The sequence below is a fragment of the Equus quagga genome, chromosome 7 (assembly GCF_021613505.1).
Source record: "Equus quagga isolate Etosha38 chromosome 7, UCLA_HA_Equagga_1.0, whole genome shotgun sequence".
In the NCBI taxonomy this organism is placed as follows: Eukaryota; Metazoa; Chordata; class Mammalia; order Perissodactyla; family Equidae; genus Equus; species Equus quagga.
Genome location: NC_060273.1, coordinates 46974902 through 46992511, shown reverse-complemented (window position 1 = coordinate 46992511; position 17610 = coordinate 46974902). Strand labels below are relative to the sequence as shown.

The 17610-nt window shown below is 56.8% G+C and overlaps 2 protein-coding genes across 10 annotated transcripts; one reads left to right on the top strand and one right to left on the bottom strand.

Moving 5' to 3' along the window:
• Positions 1 to 3462: 3462 nt before the first annotated feature.
• SLC34A1 (solute carrier family 34 member 1) lies at positions 3463 to 16144 on the top strand. 9 transcript variants are annotated; one of them, XM_046665429.1, is made up of 14 exons: positions 3463 to 3512; positions 3679 to 3749; positions 4615 to 4744; positions 4872 to 5021; positions 5104 to 5232; positions 5305 to 5448; positions 6393 to 6504; positions 6636 to 6831; positions 6915 to 7010; positions 12153 to 12222; positions 12495 to 12662; positions 13924 to 14040; positions 14148 to 14272; positions 14733 to 16140. In XM_046665429.1, the coding sequence occupies exons 3-14, from the start codon at positions 4636 to 4638 to the stop codon at positions 15234 to 15236; spliced, it is 1920 nt and encodes a 639-aa protein (XP_046521385.1). In that variant the 5' UTR covers positions 3463 to 3512; positions 3679 to 3749; positions 4615 to 4635; the 3' UTR covers positions 15237 to 16140. The 9 variants fall into 9 exon arrangements, with proteins under 9 accessions (XP_046521385.1, XP_046521386.1, XP_046521384.1 ...); XM_046665430.1 differs by lacking the exon at positions 3679 to 3749 and having other exon boundaries at positions 3476 to 3512; XM_046665431.1 differs by having other exon boundaries at positions 3493 to 3512; positions 3679 to 4744; positions 6768 to 6831; positions 14733 to 16142.
• A 764-nt stretch (positions 16145 to 16908) lies between these two features.
• PFN3 (profilin 3) lies at positions 16909 to 17439 on the bottom strand. Its single transcript, XM_046665463.1, has one exon. It carries the CDS (start codon positions 17437 to 17439, stop codon positions 17026 to 17028), a length of 414 nt encoding a protein of 137 aa, XP_046521419.1. The 3' UTR covers positions 16909 to 17025.
• Between the last annotated feature and the right edge of the window lie 171 nt (positions 17440 to 17610).

Below are 17610 nucleotides of genomic sequence, written 5' to 3'. Positions count from 1 at the left end.
TTTCGGAGCCTGGATCGGAGGGAGCAGGGACGGAAGCATTTGGGTAACGGATTAGAGACGAGGAGGTGGAGGAGAAGGGCGTGTCAAGATGCCTGCTCTGTTTCTGGCTCAGATGGCTGGGTCACATGCTGCTCGCTGAGGTCGGGGACGTGCAGGAGGCGTGTCTGGATGAGGAGCACGGCATGTGCTTCAGACCCACAGATCCAACTGCTCATGCCAGAGGCACCTCAGACACAGTCTGCACAGAGGGATCTTGGAATCCTCTCTCCAAAACTGCTTCACCTCCTGGGCGCCTTTTCTCACTGCGAGACTCCGCCGGCCCCCCAGGCTCCAGGGCCAGAGGTCTGGGGGAGCTGTGGTCAGAGTGCAGGTGAGCAGACAAGGCAGGAGTCACCAATCAAGGGGACACACAGAGTCTGTCACAGATGGGGAGAAGGCAGGCGGTGAGCAGGAGGGACTGAGATGAACAAGGGGCTGGGATGTTGGCAGCTAGAGTGCAGCCACCTTGTCTGCTGCTCCCAGGATCCCAAGAGCAGCTCTGGTCAGCTCCCAAGTTTCGGCACTTTTACTAGGACAGGTAGCCACCCCATCCGTTCCCAAAATAGTTTTGGAAGCCGCAGATGTCCGTGGCATTTTGTAATTATATGTCTCGTGATGCATTTGATGGACAACTGCCTCCCCCACTACACCCCAGGCTCCATGAGAGCAGGGAAAGTAGACTTCAAAACTGTCAAAAGTCCTCACCTTATTAAAAACAGAAGCACCCCCAGTTCCTAAGGAGCACCTTGGCTACGGCTGCTCTTACCCAGGTGTGGCCGGAGCAGGGCAGGGGAGAGGAGAGGAACAGGACCTGCGGTCAGGGTCCCTGGACTCACTGTGGGTGGGGGTGCTCGGACCCAGACAGCCTCAGAGCCCATCCCTAATGTGACTTTAACAGGGCCTTTGAGCCCAAGGACAATTCCAACACAAGAACTCAGTACGACTGCATTTCCCAGGCTCAGTGACACCCCTCCCACCCGTGCATGAACCCCAGCCTTACCCAAATCACTCTGGCAGGTGGGAGTGGCTCCAGGATGCTCAAGGGTTCACACAGAAATCAGGGTTCATGACAAGATTTGATGCATCCATTAGAAACAGCATCTGTCCTAGCTGTAAAGACAGGGACAAGGTTTACGACATGATGGCAGATGAAAAAAATAGCAAGATGTGGTCTTTCATAGACAATAAAATCCTAAGCAGGTGAAAAAGGCACAGGGGAAAAGGACAAAAGGCAGTGTTGTAAACTGTCACGGCGATGTTTCTGAGAAGCGGGATTGTTTTCATTTTCCTTTTTGCTATGAACAGCGACCTTTCTAGGAAACACCAGGTGGCTGACTCCCTGCCTCAGTTCCCTGGAATCTCCCAGAACAAGCCATAAGATTATATGGCTTATTATCCAAACCAGGGCACTTTTCAGAGTGAAGGGGACTCTGGGCCAACAGTCATAAACCAGGATTGGCCAGGTAACCAGGACTTATGGTCACTCCACCCAAAACCAGTCCTAGTTGTACCTCCACCCTCACCCCTCTTCTCTCCCCTGTGGCTTCTGTGGCCTAAAATGACACAGCCACGATGTGGGGGAACTAGGATCCAGACCCAGGCTGGCCTTGTTCCCTGCTCTTAGCCACTTCATCAGAGTCCACTGTGAACGCTACACAGTGGACAAGTCCACGTTGTTCTGGGAATTAAACATTGATTAGTTAACCTTTGTCATATTAAAGGAGGAACTGTGCAGAAAGGTCCATCTTTCTTGATGGGAAAGGCTGAGTCTTTTGTCACCCTAAAATATGGAATATGTTGAGTAGGACTACTGCTCAAGGGACTGTGAGCAATTGAAGGGTAACTGGTGAGCCAAGAAGAATCATTGACCTGAAACAAGGCTGCAAATCTAGAGAAAGTGGGGCCATTACCTTGGCCAGGACACTCCAGCCATCCTGGAGACAGTGAAAAGGGAACAAATGTACTTGAGAAACTCTGTCCTAGGCACTGAGATGGATTATTTATCTCACTGAGTTCTACAACTCATTGAAAAAGCCGTGCTAATTGTCATTTTATAGGTGAAGGGACCAGGGCTCAGGGAGGTGAGGTGACTTGCCTCTGAATCCCGGGCTGACTCAGGGATTGCTTGGACCAGGAAAGAAGCTGGTCTTGCCAATCTTGGTTCAACATAGAGTAGGAACTCAATTAATGTGTTTAGGACTGGATGGATAGACACATGACTGGTCGGCTGGCTGGGTGGATAGATGGATGGATGGATGGATGGATGGGGAAATGGACGAAAGGCAGTGTTCCAAACTGTCACAGTGATGGATGGATGGACAGATGGATGGACGGATGGATGAATGGATGGATAGATGGGTGGATAATGCTAGGCAGGCTACTGAGACAGTGGCCCAAGCTAGATCTTGAATGGAACCCACCACTGCTGGATCTGATCAAATCTTAATCCCTTAGAAGGGAAGCTCCCTTCCCATCTCTCTGTGAATCTAGGCCTCAATTCAGGTTCCATAGTCCTGTGAAAGGGAAATAAGATTTCAAAGGCTTCCTAAGACCCCTCTCTGGGTTTCAGGAATTCTGCAACAGACCTCATATCACCATCAGCTTCCTGATCCAGAACTAATTGTCACATACTTCCTCTCTCTCCTGCCAATTCTACTGCCCAAAGCATCCCTGGGATGCATCCTCTCCTCTCCATCCTGTCTGTTCCCACCTTGATTCAGACCTCATCATCTCTCACCTGGACTATCTCATCAGCCTCTTAACTGGTCTCTCTGCTTTCAGACTCGCTCCCTGTGACACATCCCAACCACCCCCCACCACAGGGGCTATTCTAAAATGCAGACCAGGCCCTTCCTGGTCTGGCCAGGGGCTCCACATTCTCTTAGACTCACATCCGAGAACTGTGGTCGGGCATCGGAGACCCTCCATGATCCAACACTATGCACTCTCTCCAGTTTTGTCTCCTAGTGCTTCTTCCATCACACATTCCCTCTCTTCCAATGCCCCCCAAGAGACACAGAAAGACCCACAGACACTCCAATGCATGGCAAGGCCACAAGACATTTGGGCCACTCTCTGGGGAGTCCTGTCAGGCCAAGAATGAGAGGAAGGGGCTGGAGCCATGGAATTTCTTTGGGGACCCTGGAAACAAGGTGCCTGAGTGGCATCAGGTCTCTGCCTAGGGGCAGAGGATGTGTCTGTGTCCTCACTGGGTCTGGGCTGTGGTTCAGGCTGAGTGTCTCTGTGGGGGTGAGGAGAGCCTGACCACAGATTCCCTCTGCAGGGCTGACGATTAGCAATTAACTGGGAGGAATCTCAGGGGTGAGGTTAATCGAGGAACAGAGGGAGAGCAGCTAGGGTTCTAGGGACTTTGCCCTCGACCCGAGGGTATAAAGAGGAGGGTCCCAGCTCCTCCTCAGGCCCCTGGGACTTCCCTGAGCAGCTGAGCAGGAGCTGAAACACAGAACCCCAAGGTGAGCCTAGGGCCCCCTCGTTCCAGTCCCATCCCCAACTCTTAGTAAGAAAAAGCCCATCACCCCAACCCCCTCACTTCTGTCCCAGCGGTGCCCCCTGTAACATCTCAGCCCCAGCCCAGCCTGGCTCACTCCTCCAAAGTAAAAAGGACTCATGTTCTTCCAGGGCTTGGAATTCAGCTCTGCACAGCCCTCATCCCAACAGCCAAGGACCCTTGGAACGATGCTGGGCTAGGGGTAGGGTGCTGAAGCAGACTGGGGCACTCCCATCCCAACAGCCAAGAACTCCTGGGGCAGTTCAGGGGGGCCTAAAGCAATCCGGGGTCTTCCCAGACCTGGGGACAGGGTGGGAGGCCCTCCTTACCTAAACCAGTCCCAGTGTGAGCCCCATTCATGGAAGAAAGGCTGTCAGTATTTCTTTATTGCTGGGAGTGGGGGGTGGACGGGGAAATAAGTTCATTTGTGGGGGGAACCCAGGAACTTAGGATCCAGGCCAGTGGACTCTCCTCTGAGTGTGTGCCCAGCTGGTTCCACAAGAGAACAGGTGTCCAGGGCTCTTCACTGCTCTCAGGGTGGACGAAACGCCTGCCCAGCACAGCCCCAGCCACACCACAGCCTCTGCTACCACCACGTTTCCTGGCCCCTCCCCTCTCCATCTGCTGACCATTTCTTCCCTCCCTCAAGAGCCCACCTCTGCCATGGGGCACTTTGGTGGCACCGTATCTGTCATTAGAACACTTGTCCCCCTTGCCATTTTCCATCTATTTGAGGGATTATTTCATTTGACATCTGTCCCCTCACTAGACTCTGAACCTCCCAGGAGCAGGAGCTGCATCTGGATTTAGTCATCACTGTATGCCAACATCTAGCTCTGCACCTGGGATAGAGCAGATGCTCAATAAATACTTGCTGAATGAATGAATGATGAGCACCTGAGTGTGAATCTCTCAGTGGGGGTGGAGGTGTGCTTTGCTGGGCGTGTGTTTGGGATTACACACCATGGGTGTTTATGTATGTGATGTGTGGAAGTGGGGTGGGTGAGTGTGCGTTTCCAGGACACAGCAGTTGTCATTCAGTGTTGCTGCGGCCCCCTGACGTGCAGGCCCCACAGTGTGTGCCCAGGATGATGTCCTACGGAGAGAGGCTGGGGAGCCCGGCGGTCTCCCCACTCCCAGTCCGTGGGGGGCACGTGATGCATGGGCCAGCCTTTGCCTACGTGCCAAGCCCACAGGGTGAGTGCTGCTCCCACCCCGGACCCTGCTTGCCCACGGTTGCCCACATCCTGGGGAAGGCCTCCGCCCTTCCACCCTCCCTGGGCCCTGGGGCCTCTGGGAACTCCTGACCAGCCTCCCTCCCCAGTCCTGCACAGGATCCCAGGGACCTCCACCTATGCCTTCCCCAGCCTGGGCCCCGTGGCCCTTGCCGAGCACAGCTGCCCCTACGGAGAGGTTCTGGAGCACCATGAACCACTGCCTGCCAAGCTGGCCCTGGAGGAGGAGCAGCAGCCAGGTGGGCCTGGGATTGGGGGCAGGGGCATGGGCATCACTGGCCCAGCCTCTGGCCACTGTGCTCAAGACTGGCCCATCTCTAGAGCCCGGGTTGGCCCAGAAGCTGCGTCAGGTTGGCATGGCGCTCCTCAAGGTGCTGCTGATGCTCACTTTCCTCTACCTCTTCGTCTGTTCCCTGGATGTGCTCAGCTCAGCCTTCCAGCTGGCTGGAGGTAGGACCTGGGTTGGGGGGTCGGGGAAGGATTTCTGAAGGGCCTCAGAGAACGCTGGTTCATGCTCCCCAGGGAAGGTGGCTGGAGACATCTTCAAGGACAATGCCATCCTGTCCAACCCAGTGGCGGGGCTGGTAGTGGGGATCCTGGTGACTGTGCTAGTGCAGAGCTCCAGCACCTCCACGTCCATCATTGTCAGCATGGTCTCCTCTGGCTGTGAGTTGGCCTGCCAGGGCCAGGGAAAGAGCATGGGGCGGCTGGGTGTGTTGGATAGGGGTCTGGGGTGGCGTGTCAGGGCTGGGGCACAGGGGGCAGGAGTGGGGACAAGGGGCTGAGGGCAAAGTATACTCCTCCAAAGTATGGCCAGGAGTCTCAGCTAGGGGGTACCCCAGGAGCCAAGAAGGGTAGTACTCCTCAGTATTGGGGAGCATAGCCCCAGGCAGGCTCACCTCCACATCGCCATGCAGTCACTCATTCCATCAGTCGGGGAAGCAGAACCAGAGAAATAGAGAAACAGGACCTGTGGGAGAGAGAGAGATATATGATTTATTGCAAGGAATTTGCTTATGTGATTCTGAGGCTGGCTGGGCAAGTCCAAAATCTGTGGGGAAGGGCAAGCCGGAGCTCCTGGCAGAAGCTGAAGCTGCAGTGCACAGGCAGGATTTCTTCTTCCTCAGAGAGCCTCCATTTTGCTTACAAGGTCTTTCATCTCACTGGATGATGCCCACCCAGAATATCGAGATTAATCTCCTTTACTTACCATCACCGATTATGACACCTGCAAATTCCTTCACATCAACACCTAGATGAGTGTGGGATTGAATAACTGGGGACTATAGCCTAACTGCACTGACACATAAAACTGACCACCACACTCACGTACACATGTGCACACACAAGCACAGAAACACATCTGCATACAGGACATGTTCCCTCATATACATGCACCCACACACACCCCCGCATACATGCATCCGTTCACATGCATGCACATAGGTAAACACACAGCATGTGCCCAGCATGTCCCTGTGACACCGAGGCTGGGTGGAGTCAGCAGCATAGCAGGAATACCCGCCGTAGTGGGTCTGGCAGGAGGTGTTGTGGGGGCAGGAGCTGGATAGCCCTCACCCAGTTAGTTAAGGGGTCCCCTCTTCTACCAGTGCTAGAGGTGAGCTCTGCCATCCCCATCATCATGGGCTCCAACATTGGCACCTCCGTCACCAACACCATCGTGGCCCTGATGCAGGCAGGGGACAGGACTGACTTCCGGCGGTAAGCGGGTAGAGTGGTGAGGGGGCTGTGCTTGTCGGGGGAGGGTGCTCCCAGATGCCAGGAGCCCCAGTGCAAGCTCCTCCTGGCTCCGCTGGCTCCGGCATGCCTTGCAACGTGGCCTCCCTGCTCAGGGCCTTCGCAGGGGCCACGGTGCATGACTGCTTTAACTGGCTGTCAGTTCTGGTCCTGCTGCCGCTGGAGGCTGCCACTGGGTACTTGCACCACGTCACACGACTCGTGGTGGCCTCCTTCAACATCCACAGCGGCCGGGATGCCCCCGACCTGCTCAAAATCATCACGGAGCCCTTCACTAAACTCATCATCCAGGTGGGGGCAGAGCTGGCATGGGGTGGGGGCTGGAGGATAGTAAGGCCCCACCCTCACTCCTCCCACCCACATCTTGCTCACAGCTGGACAAGTCTGTGATTACCAGCATCGCCACCGGGGACGAGTCCCTGAGGAACCGCAGTCTCATCCGGATCTGGTGCCACCCAGACCGCTCAGAGGTAAGTTCCAGGTCTGGCACCAGGTGAGACGACTTTGTCTTTAGAGAGCTGACTGTTAGTTGTTAGTGTCATTTCTGTTCAAAATGCTCCATATGGACCCTAGAGATCATTTAGCCTAGAGAGTGCAAGTATGTGGCACTTTTACTGTGACACTGTGTCGACGGCAGACACTGCCAAGTCCTCCCACAACTTTAGGCAGCCATTACCCATCAATTAGAGTTGGCATGTGACCGATCTAGCCCAGCGGTTCTCAAAGTGTGGACCAGAAGCACCCATACCATCCGGGAGCCTGTTAGGGATGCGAAGTATTGGGCCCTTCCCTGGACCTACTAAATCAGAAAAAATCTCTGGGGATGGGGCCCAGCAGCCTGCCTTTCAGCAAACCCTCCAGGTCTGTCCGACACTCAAGTTTGAGAGTCACTGGTCTGGCTCAACCGTCTGGTTTCACAGGTAGAGAAACAGGCTCCGAGAGGCTAACAGACTTGCCAGAGCTTGTCTCGCCATTTCAGGGCCCCGAGCACAGGCCTCGAAGTCTAGGGCTCTCTCTTCCCCACTAGGGTAGTGTGGGGAAGGTGACTCAGCTCTGCCATGTTTTGGGGCCCAGGTAATGTGGGGAGGGGTGGAGAGAGAGTTATCGGATGCCTACGAACGTAGGACGAACAGGAAACCGGCCCAGGAGCAGGACCAGCGGGCCCTGTGGAGACCTCCCTGGAGGCACAGCAGCCACTGTGCTGACATCAGGGCTCCTCGCCCAGAGACTGCCACAGGCGTGTGTCCTCTTGTCCTTCTGCACTGTTTCTGCTGCTTCCTGGCTTCTACTGCCCGGAATGAAGATCTGTTTGGACCAGTTGGACACTTGTGGACCAGCCATTACACTAGGCTAATAAGGAAGCAGGCAACTGACACATTTTCTCACTCAGCCATAGAAAGGAAAATGCTTCATCAAAGCCATAATCCACAGTATCTGCTTCCCTTAATTATTACATACAAGAAAAAACTCCATTTAGAACAAGATGTAAGGAGACCCAGAGCCCACACCTTTCCCCCTCATCATCTCCACTTGCTACTTGATGTTACTGGACCTTTATCCCGGCGTGAACAGAGAACATCAATTCAACCCGCTCTGCAAGGTTCCTTTGCATCTGAGTGGCGCACAGCTCCGGCTCAGCCCTTGTGAGTGTTCAAGGCAGTTTGACATCAAAAAGCCCATAAAGGTGGCTGCTATGCTGGCTTTGTGACCTCTCTAACATATCGTCACCTTCTCAGGAGCTCTCTGGGCACTCTCTGAGCTCTCTGAACAGTCAAAATCCTCTCTACTTCATAGCAAGACCTGGAAGAGAGAGAAATCACACACTGTGATCTGCAGGAAAAACAAGACCTGGCATGGAGCTCCTCGGCCACGGCGGCGTTCCTCGGCTCCTCTGAACCCCGCTGCCACCTGCAGCTGCCTCAGGTCTCCCCTTGCCACATGCCCTCTGCGGAGGGGATCCTCCCACGCCGCCGCCCAGTGGGTGAGGCAGACAGGAGTATCCCGCTTTCTGCAAGAGGAACCTGAGGCTCAGCAACATGCAGTAACCGCCCAAGTTCCCGGCTGGGGCTGTCCTCACGGCTCCAGCCGCCCCTCACCTGAGCACTGCTTGCTCGTCCCATCTTCCCCAGAGACCCTGCCTTTAAGAGTAGTGTCTGGCAGATTTCCTTGGCCTGGAGAGTAGCTGGGGGGTGGGATCCGAGCTCCCTGGCCTCCCCTCTCTCTGGGATGGGCCCCACGGGGACGTGCTCATCAAAGACTTGAGTTTTTGCTTTAGTCCCCGAGTTTCTGTGTGCTCCCTTCCAACCTTTCACCAAGCTGGCCCCGACCTCACCCAAACCAGTCTCCAGGGAACCAGGTCACCAAGGAAAGACTGGGAGGCTGAGGTTTTCCTCAGCAAAAGAAAAACCAGAGGCAGTTTTAGTGTCCCAACACTTCTCGATGCTCTGATCATGTGCTGGGAATTCCCTGCTTGTGTGGTCACACTGTGGATTGTCACCCATGCCTGCCTGGTTGGAACGAGCATCTTTTGAGGACTTGCAGCCTGGGAAGCAGGGATTATCACATCCCCATTTTACAGATGAGGAAACTGAGGCTCAGAGAGACTTGCCCAAGTCCATGGGATTGAAGTAGGCTGAAAATCATGGTGGAATCTGGAGCCTGGGCTCCTGAATCTCCATCTTGATGCCCCTTTCAGACACCAGTCTGGTGTCCCACCATACGTGTCCATCTCCTGCTCTGCCCATTAGGCCTGAAGGCTGACTACAGTCACCTGGAGACGGCTTGGGGGTGGTAGGTGCTGCTCTGGGGCGTTCTCCTCCAAGCCACCAGATGGCGCTGCGGGCACAGCGATTTCCTGCTGCTTCCAGAAAAACAAAGACCGCTGTGCTCCCCTTCTGAGGGGAGACTACTGCTGCCCACATGCCTTGTGTCTCTCCCCAGGGAAGGATTCCTGAAACCCGACATTCCTCTGTGAGCTTAATCATCTCCTTCAGTTCCCAGTGCGTCCTTAATTTGGGGTGGCTCTGCAGGAACTCAAATCCCAACTCTTTTCTAAGATTCCTTACAACTAGCCCCTGGGGAGAAGTGGGCCCCATTATGGATCTCACACTGTAGAGGAGGAAATTGAGGCCCAGAGAGGTTATGTTTGGCCCAGTGTCACACAGCTGAGTGGCTCAGCAAGGATTTGAGCCCAAGGCTGTCTGAGGCTCATTCATTCTGTTCTTCCCACAGAGTTCAGCAGCCCCACCACGTCCCCCTCCGCCCCCATCTTGCCCCCAGGCCCAGGAGCTATGGGCACATCCTGGGGGTATACCCCAGACCCTGGGTCCCTCAACTCTTTGTCTAGGCTGGAGCTTCCACCTTCCCCCTCTGCTGGCAAGGAAGCCCAGTGCCTGCGCCCTGCCCTCGGCATCCCCCACCCAGCCTGGCTGGACAGTGACACCCTCTCTCCCCCTGCTGCCTCCACACTCCTCTCTTGCATTTACAGTCTCTGGACTCCCCCTGTGGGCTCAGCCAGGGCCACACAACCCCAGGCAGGAAGGTCGTTTCCAAAACCCCAGAGGTCTTAGTCCTCAGCCTGGCCCTGCCCTGACACTGCCAGCCCTGAGTGGGACCCCAGCAAAGCTCCTACCCTCCTCCAGCCTCTCCAGGTCTCGCAGACCCCTCCCCCAAGAGACCCTGGCCCAGCCCAGAGTAGGTCAGTGGGGCTCAGGCTGGTCAGGCATCCACTCATCTCAGGGGGCCATCTGTCTCCCAGAGTTCCAGGCTGGGGACCCTAGGAAGGTCCAGCACACTCCTCCCCAGCAGGCCCACGGTTCTCAGGCATGCCTGCAGGAGCCGTTGATCCTGACCTGGGAAGTCAATCACACACACAGTGTGATCCCAGGTGGGCCCAGGGAGGGGGGGGGGTCTAATCCTTATTAGGAGGCACAGTTTCCTGAAGGCTTGTCGGGAGCTAAGCCACGCGGTGAGCACTTCACACACACTTTCTCCTGTGAGCTTTACAACAGCTTTTTTTATCCTGCTTTAGAGGAAACAGGCTCAGAGTGGTGGCACAATTTCCCCAAAGCAGTTGGTATAAGAAGCAGGATCTGAACTCAGCAAGCACTTGGCTCTGCCTGACCTGCGCAGCACTCACCACTGCTTTCCCAGCCAGCTTTGCCAGTCGAGCCCACCCAAGACCACCTTCTCCTGGTTTCTTGGCCTGTGATTCTGGCCTGGGCTTGAGGGTGTCCCGAGGCCCTGGTGTGGCCAGCTGGGAACACAGACTAGCATGTTGCCCCACTCAAGGGAAAACATGCCACTAAAATAAACCTGGATTTACAGCCAGGCGCCAGGAATAATTCTTATCTCCATCACCTATTTTTAAGTGACATGTAGTTTAGAATAAAACCTAAAGGAGCTGTAAACATCGAAGTGCCAGTACCCTTCCTAAGGTCAGAGGGGTGTGGGACGTGGAGCGCCGGGGGTACAGAGTGCCATATCAGCTCCCAGAAGAGGCAGAATGTGGGGAACAGGGAGAAGCTGTGGCTCTTATATTTTGCCTGGGGCCCTGGGAGTAACTGCCCTTTTCTGGGGCTCAGTCCCCCTTTTGTGAGACGGCTTCTCTCCAACCAAGCCCAGTTCACTTCCCCTCTCACTGCTGGATGTTTGCTGGGATCCTGCGGGAAAGGTAAGGAGCCCCAGGTTGCATTTAAAAAAATAACTCCTTAACCTAAGAAAACTACAAATTAGTGGTCCCCAGGCCAGATTGGCCTTCACAGAGTTGTAAAGAATGTCTTAAAGTGGTTGCCAACATTTACAGATTGGGAGAGTTTATCTAAAACTTCAGAGTTGTGATTTCTCTTATAGAATTGGGCCACTTGCCCATGCTGGGCTGTGTCCCTGGATGGTGACAGCGGCCTGAAGCTGAGTAGTGCTGCCCCCTTAGGCCCAGCACGCACTCCCCACCACTTCTACACTCGGCCTGAGCCCCTAACTTAGGCTGCCTGCCTGACCCCGGGCCCTCTGAACTGGGGGGCCTCCCCAGGAGACCCTCTCACTTTGCTGACATGAGGTGGGGGAGGGAAGAGATGTGGGGCGTGGACCCTCTGCCCACTGGTGGTGCCCTGCCCCTGCCCCCCTCTGGACAAGGAACTGAGCAAGAGGAAAATGGAGTGTGGGCTAGGTGCCTCAGGGAAGAGGATGGGGCAAGGATGCTGGGGAAGATGAGGGCGCCGAGACAGACTGGTAAGAAAATATGGGGGAGAGAGAGTTTTCAGGAGAGGGCCGAGGTCAGCAGTATCCAACGCCAAGGAGAGTTGGAAGAAAACAAGGACAAGAAGCCACCGGATCAAGAGGCCCTTAGGCCCCTGTGGGAGCCAGATGAGTGGGCTGAGGGGGCAGAATATTCAGGGCCGACCACGGGCAGATTCTCGTGTGGCAGGGGTTTTCATCCCTGTTTCTTCCTCAGAAGAAATGGGCTCATAGAAGGCAAGTGAACTGTCCAAGGGCACGGAGTGAGGAAGTCCACTTCCATCCCGCCAGCCCACATCTCTCCCTAACCCCCATCTCACCCCCAGCCCCAGGCTACATTTTCCTAAATTCTCTAAAGCACTCTCCTCTTAATCTAGGCTCCCACCACTATTCCCAGGGCAGAGGTCAACACCAGCCCGACCCTCAGAAATGCCACCATGGAGAAATGTGAGTGCCTGCAGCGTGGGGATGTCCGGCATGGCAGGGGCAGAGCCTGGCAGAGGCAAGGCCATTCCCTACCTGGCCACTTCTGCTTCCAGCCCCAGGAAGGACAGTTGCCAACCAGCTCAGCTCCTGGGCTTGGTTCAGGTCTGCTGTTGAGGCTGAAGGAGCCTGAGGTGGGACCTTAGGCTCCAAGCTCAAGGAGGTGGCAAAGGTCAGGGGCTGGGGCCGAGGTAGGGGGTCAGCTGTCAGCAGCTTGACACCCCTCTGCCCCGCAGGCAACCACGTCTTCGTGGACACAGGGCTGCCTGACCTGGCTGTGGGGCTCATCCTGATGGCTGGCTCCCTGGTGCTCCTATGCGCCTGCCTCATCCTCCTCGTCAAGATGCTCAACTCTCTCCTCAAGGGCCAGGTGGCCAAGGTCATTCAGAAGGTTATCAACACCGGTGAGCCCTGAGCAGTGGGTGGGTAGGCACCAAGATGGGCCCTTCCAGATCTCACTAAGTCCTGCTACTGCCTTGCTGTGTGATCTGGGTAAAGCCCTGCCATCTCCGAGCCTCAGTTTCCCCATGTGAACAAAGAAGAGGTTGGACTGGTTGATTTCTGAGGCCCCTAAGGTGCTGACCGCTGGGCATCTGTGGCTCCTTTGGCTGTGGTTCCATTCTAGCAGAGGGCTCTGAAGAGAATCTCAGAGGCCATTGTTTGATTCCATCAACAAACAGTCATTAAGCCCCTACTGTGTGCCAAGCTCGGTGGAATGCCAGAGATACAGAAGTGAGCCACAGAGAGATGGTCCCTGCCCTCAGGGGGCTCACAGCTCAGAGTGGGAGATGGACAATGAAAACCAATGATCAAGGGGGTATAAATTCAGATAGAGAGGAAACTGCCAATGAGAAAGCCAAAATGGCAAATGGGGTATGCAAGAGGCTGCTTTCGATGGGCACTCAGCGGCCTCTGTGCAGAGGTGACATTTGAACAGAGACCTAAATGAGGAGTAGTCAAGATAAGGCTGAAGAGCATCTTGGATGGAAGGGACAGTGCAAAGGCTCCAGGGCAGGACCCAGCTGAGCAGGTCTGTGGCACAGAAAGGTGGCCAGCAGTGTGGCGGGAGCTCAGCTAGCAGGTGGAGAGAGGCAGAGAGCAGTCAGCGAGGTGAGAGGGGCAGAGCAGATCATGGGGCGCATGGGCAGTGCTCAGAGCCTGGACTTCATAATGGGGGCACTTGGGGGGTTGTGGGGGGAGTGACACCATTTGATTTTCATTTTAAGTCTAATTTTGAGTTTTTGGGACACTGCCTGGCATGGGCAGAGGCTGCATGTGACAAATGCTGGAATAAGGGCATCCATGGATCCAAGAGAGCTTGGAGGAGGGAGAAACAAAATCTGCCTGAGGGCTGGGGGCTGGAAGGGCTTCCCGGAGGGCTTCCCAGAGGCAGTGATTCCCACGCTGAGCCCTGAGGGTGAACATTTAGGAGTGAAGAGGATATCCCGGGCAGAGAGAACAGCCTGACCAAAAGCATGATGGAACCAGGCTGAGAAGGTTCCTAATCCAATGTCAGAGAAGGCCAGTAGAAGTCACAGCAGCTGAGCAGGGGACTGACAAGGTCCCACTTGGAAGCTGGCATCCAACACCTCCTCCCCAAGGAAGGTCTTCACTCCGTTCCCAATGCCCTCCCACTGACCCTACCGGGACGGGGTTTCATCGCAGACTTCCCTGCCCCCTTCACCTGGGCCACTGGCTACTTTGCCATGGTGGTGGGTGCCGGCATGACCTTCGTCGTCCAGAGCAGTTCTGTGTTCACCTCAGCCATCACCCCGCTCATCGGTGAGTGCTCGTGCCTAGGCAGGGTGGGATGGGGCAGGGAGAGGCTGGCAGGGAAAGGGCTGAAGCGGGGAGCTAGGGAGACCATATCCTCCTCCTCTGACCCCCAGGCCTGGGTGTGATCAGCATTGAGCGGGCCTACCCCCTCACGCTGGGCTCCAACATCGGCACCACCACCACGGCCATCCTGGCTGCACTGGCCAGCCCCCGGGAAAAGCTGTCCAGCGCCTTCCAGGTGGGCCAGGAGAACAGCCTCTCCAGAGGCAGGACAGGGGCGTGGCACCTGACCCAGGGTGGGGACAACATGTGACAGATTTCAACTGCTTACTGGGGGGCACCCACCCTGCCAAGCTCCGTGGAAACCATACGGCAAAGCAGACCTGGTGCCTCCCTCAAATCTTAGCATCTAACAGGGAGACATTACTCCGAGAAACACCAATAAGCAATAGTGAGGGGGATTCGCACTCTGAAGAAGGGGTGCTATCAGCCCCCTGGCCCAGTCTGGGGGATCAAGGAGAAGCAAGGGCAGCAGATGGCAAAGGAGTTGCTGTTCTAGGAGCAAAGGAGTAACTGACAAGCCAGAGGCTGGGGCCAGGTCACCAAGACCGGGCTGGACCCCTATTATCTATCCCCCACACCGGGCACAGGAACTGGGGCCCGAGCCCAACTCGGCCCCTCCGCTCTCTCCCCTGCAGATTGCCCTCTGCCACTTCTTCTTCAACATCTCGGGCATCCTGCTGTGGTACCCAGTGCCCTGCACGCGCCTGCCCATCCACATGGCCAAGGCGCTGGGCAAACGCACCGCCAAGTACCGCTGGTTCGCCGTCCTCTACCTCCTCCTGTGCTTCCTGCTGCTGCCCTCACTGGTGTTTGGCATCTCCATGGCAGGCTGGCAGGCCATGGTAGGTGTGGGCGCACCATTTGGGGCCCTGCTGGCCTTCGTGGTGCTTGTCAGCATGCTTCAGAGTCGCAGCCCCGGGCGCCTGCCCAAGTGGTTGCAGACGTGGGACTTCCTGCCCCGCTGGATGCACTCCTTGCAGCCCCTGGACCACCTCATCACCCGCGCCACCTTGTGCTGTGCCAGGCCCGAGCCCCGCTCACCCCAGCTGCCTGCCAGGGTCTTCTTGGAGGAGCTGCCCCCCACCACGCCCTCCCCCTGCCTTGCACTGCCTGCCCGACACAATGCCACCCGCCTCTAGTATGTGGCCCAGACTGCCGCCTGGGTCAGGGAAGGGCCTGCGCCTGGTGCCTGGGCTGGAAGGGCTAAGGTGTGTGTCTGCACTCTGGGCCTCTGCCTGTCCTTGTGCAGGTCCTCAGAGGTCTGGGCTTGTGTGACTGAGAGTTGGAGTGTGTGCACATGTGGGCACATTTGGGTGAGCCTGTGTCAGCCTGCACCTGTGTAGTGATGCACCTGAGGGGGGTTGTGTGCAGGCTGCAGGGTACCTGGTATGATTGCGAGTCCTTTGCACCTGTGTTTGGAGGCCTGCGCTGGCTGGGCGGGAGGAGGGTGGGGCTGAGTCGGTGACCTGCTGCTGTTTGCTTGAGCACAGATGTGGGTGCCTGAGTCACTGGCTGAATTCTCACCCCTCCCTGCCACCTTCCTTCCTCCATGATACCATCCTCCTCATCCTCACCAGGTTTCCTGCAGCACCATTACAACCCCTCCCCAACACTGCCTGACAACCAAAAGGAATTAAACTCTCATGGTACATTTGCAAGTCTGTCTGCTCTCCATCTAGGGGGGAAGGAGGACCACAGTTTGGGGTTCAGCAGCACTACCTCCTGCAAGCGCACCCCAACCATGTGCCCGGCTCTGCCTTAATGAGGCTAATCCACGATTCAGATGCCCGGGATCACCCCCAAGGCAAGAGTAAGGAGGGCTTTCTGCACCTCCATCCCCGGACCCCACCAGACTGGCCTCCGCTGCTCTCTCTCTGCCTTCAGACTCACCTATCTCCCTCCCTCTCTCTTTCTGGGATAGGATTAGTTCCCCAGAAAAAGGTGATAGGTGGCGGCTTGTCGGGGCCACTGGGGAAGGGACGGGGAGGGTGGAGACAGCCAAGAGAGGCCATGCCCTGGGCCCCAGCACACAGTGGGCAGGGACCAGCCACTCCTTCCCACCTTTGTCCTCTACCTTTGGGCAGTAAACCAGGCCTCGTTTAAACCCACCCAAGCTTTTCAATTCCTCCTCCTCCATAGGGGCCCTTGGAGCTGAGGCCTGCAGAAGGAGGGCCAAGGGGTGGGGATGGCAAAGTTCCTCCCTCTAATGCAGGGACATCTCTTAGGCCTTTGTACCCCAAGGGGCAGGAAGACTATAGGGCCCCAGATCCAGCTGTGATGTGTGATGGTCTTGGGCATCGGCCCCCCCCCACCCCGCCCCTCTTTCTGTGGGGGTTGATGCAAGGGCCTGGGAGCCCCAGAGCTGCTGTCCAAGCCCCCAGCCCCACCCTGTCATCCACTCACAACTCTCGATCTTGCTTCCTCCTGCCAAGGGGAGGGGGTGAGCAGTACACTGACCTCCAGCCTGGGGAGGGGTGAGAGAGGGTGGGGAAGGGATTGCCTTTATGGTTTGTCCTGAACAGATGTACAGAAAGTTTTGTCGCAAAAGATGCCAGAGGGTTTGAGAAGGCCACTTCCTGGGACTCTTCCTCATCTGCGCTGTCCCTAGGACCCTGAGAAGGTTCCAAAATGCCAGACTCTGGCCTGGAGAGTCTGGCTGGGAAGACTCCGGACTCACAATCCCAGCCGCCCCCGCCCCGCTCCCCGCCCCGCTCCCCGCCCCGCTCCCCGCCCCGCTCCCCGCCCCGCTCCCCGCCCCGCTCCCCGCCCCGCTCCCCGCCCCACCTCCACCAAGGTAACCCCCTGCAGAGATCTTCAAGTAGACCCGTTTTTTTCATCTGCAACAACCCCCGCCCCACGCGCCGCGCAACCAGAGGATGTCTGCCACGCCCAGGTCAGACTTTATTTTGGCGCCGCCTGGCTGTCCTGCTAGGTGCCCTGCGCACGCAGCCCGCGGATCAGCCCGTGCACCATCTTGTTGAGCATGCCTCCGTGCACGCCCCGCCGACCCATGAGCACGAGGAGCGCGCGCGGAGTGTGGCCCACGCAGACGGCGCGCCCGTCTAGGCCCTTGGTGCGTGCGTCCAGTACTCCGTCGCCCTCGGCCAGCAGGTGATCGCGAATGACGCAGCAGCGGCGGCCCGCCACGCTCAGGCCGGCCTTCAGGAAGGTGCGCCGGTCCGGCCCTATCAGCACACCCACCTCCTGCGGGGAGATGGCCGCCAGCAGGCCCCCGGGCCGCGATGCCCACACGCAGCTATTGTCCGAATGGCCCACGATGGCCACGTCGTCAACGCGCTGGTCCCGCAGCACCGCACTTATGTAGCTTTTCCAGTCGCCCATTCCAGTTCAGAGTGCACCCCTCACCTTGCACTTCTGAGAGATGTCTGGCTGCGCTGCGTGCCTGGAACACGCGGGGCACTATGACGTATGTGGGGGCAGGATTGTGACCTTGAGTCACGGAGAGATCGCCGCGGCTACCTACGCTGAAGAGTGTGTATGTGGGGGGAGGGG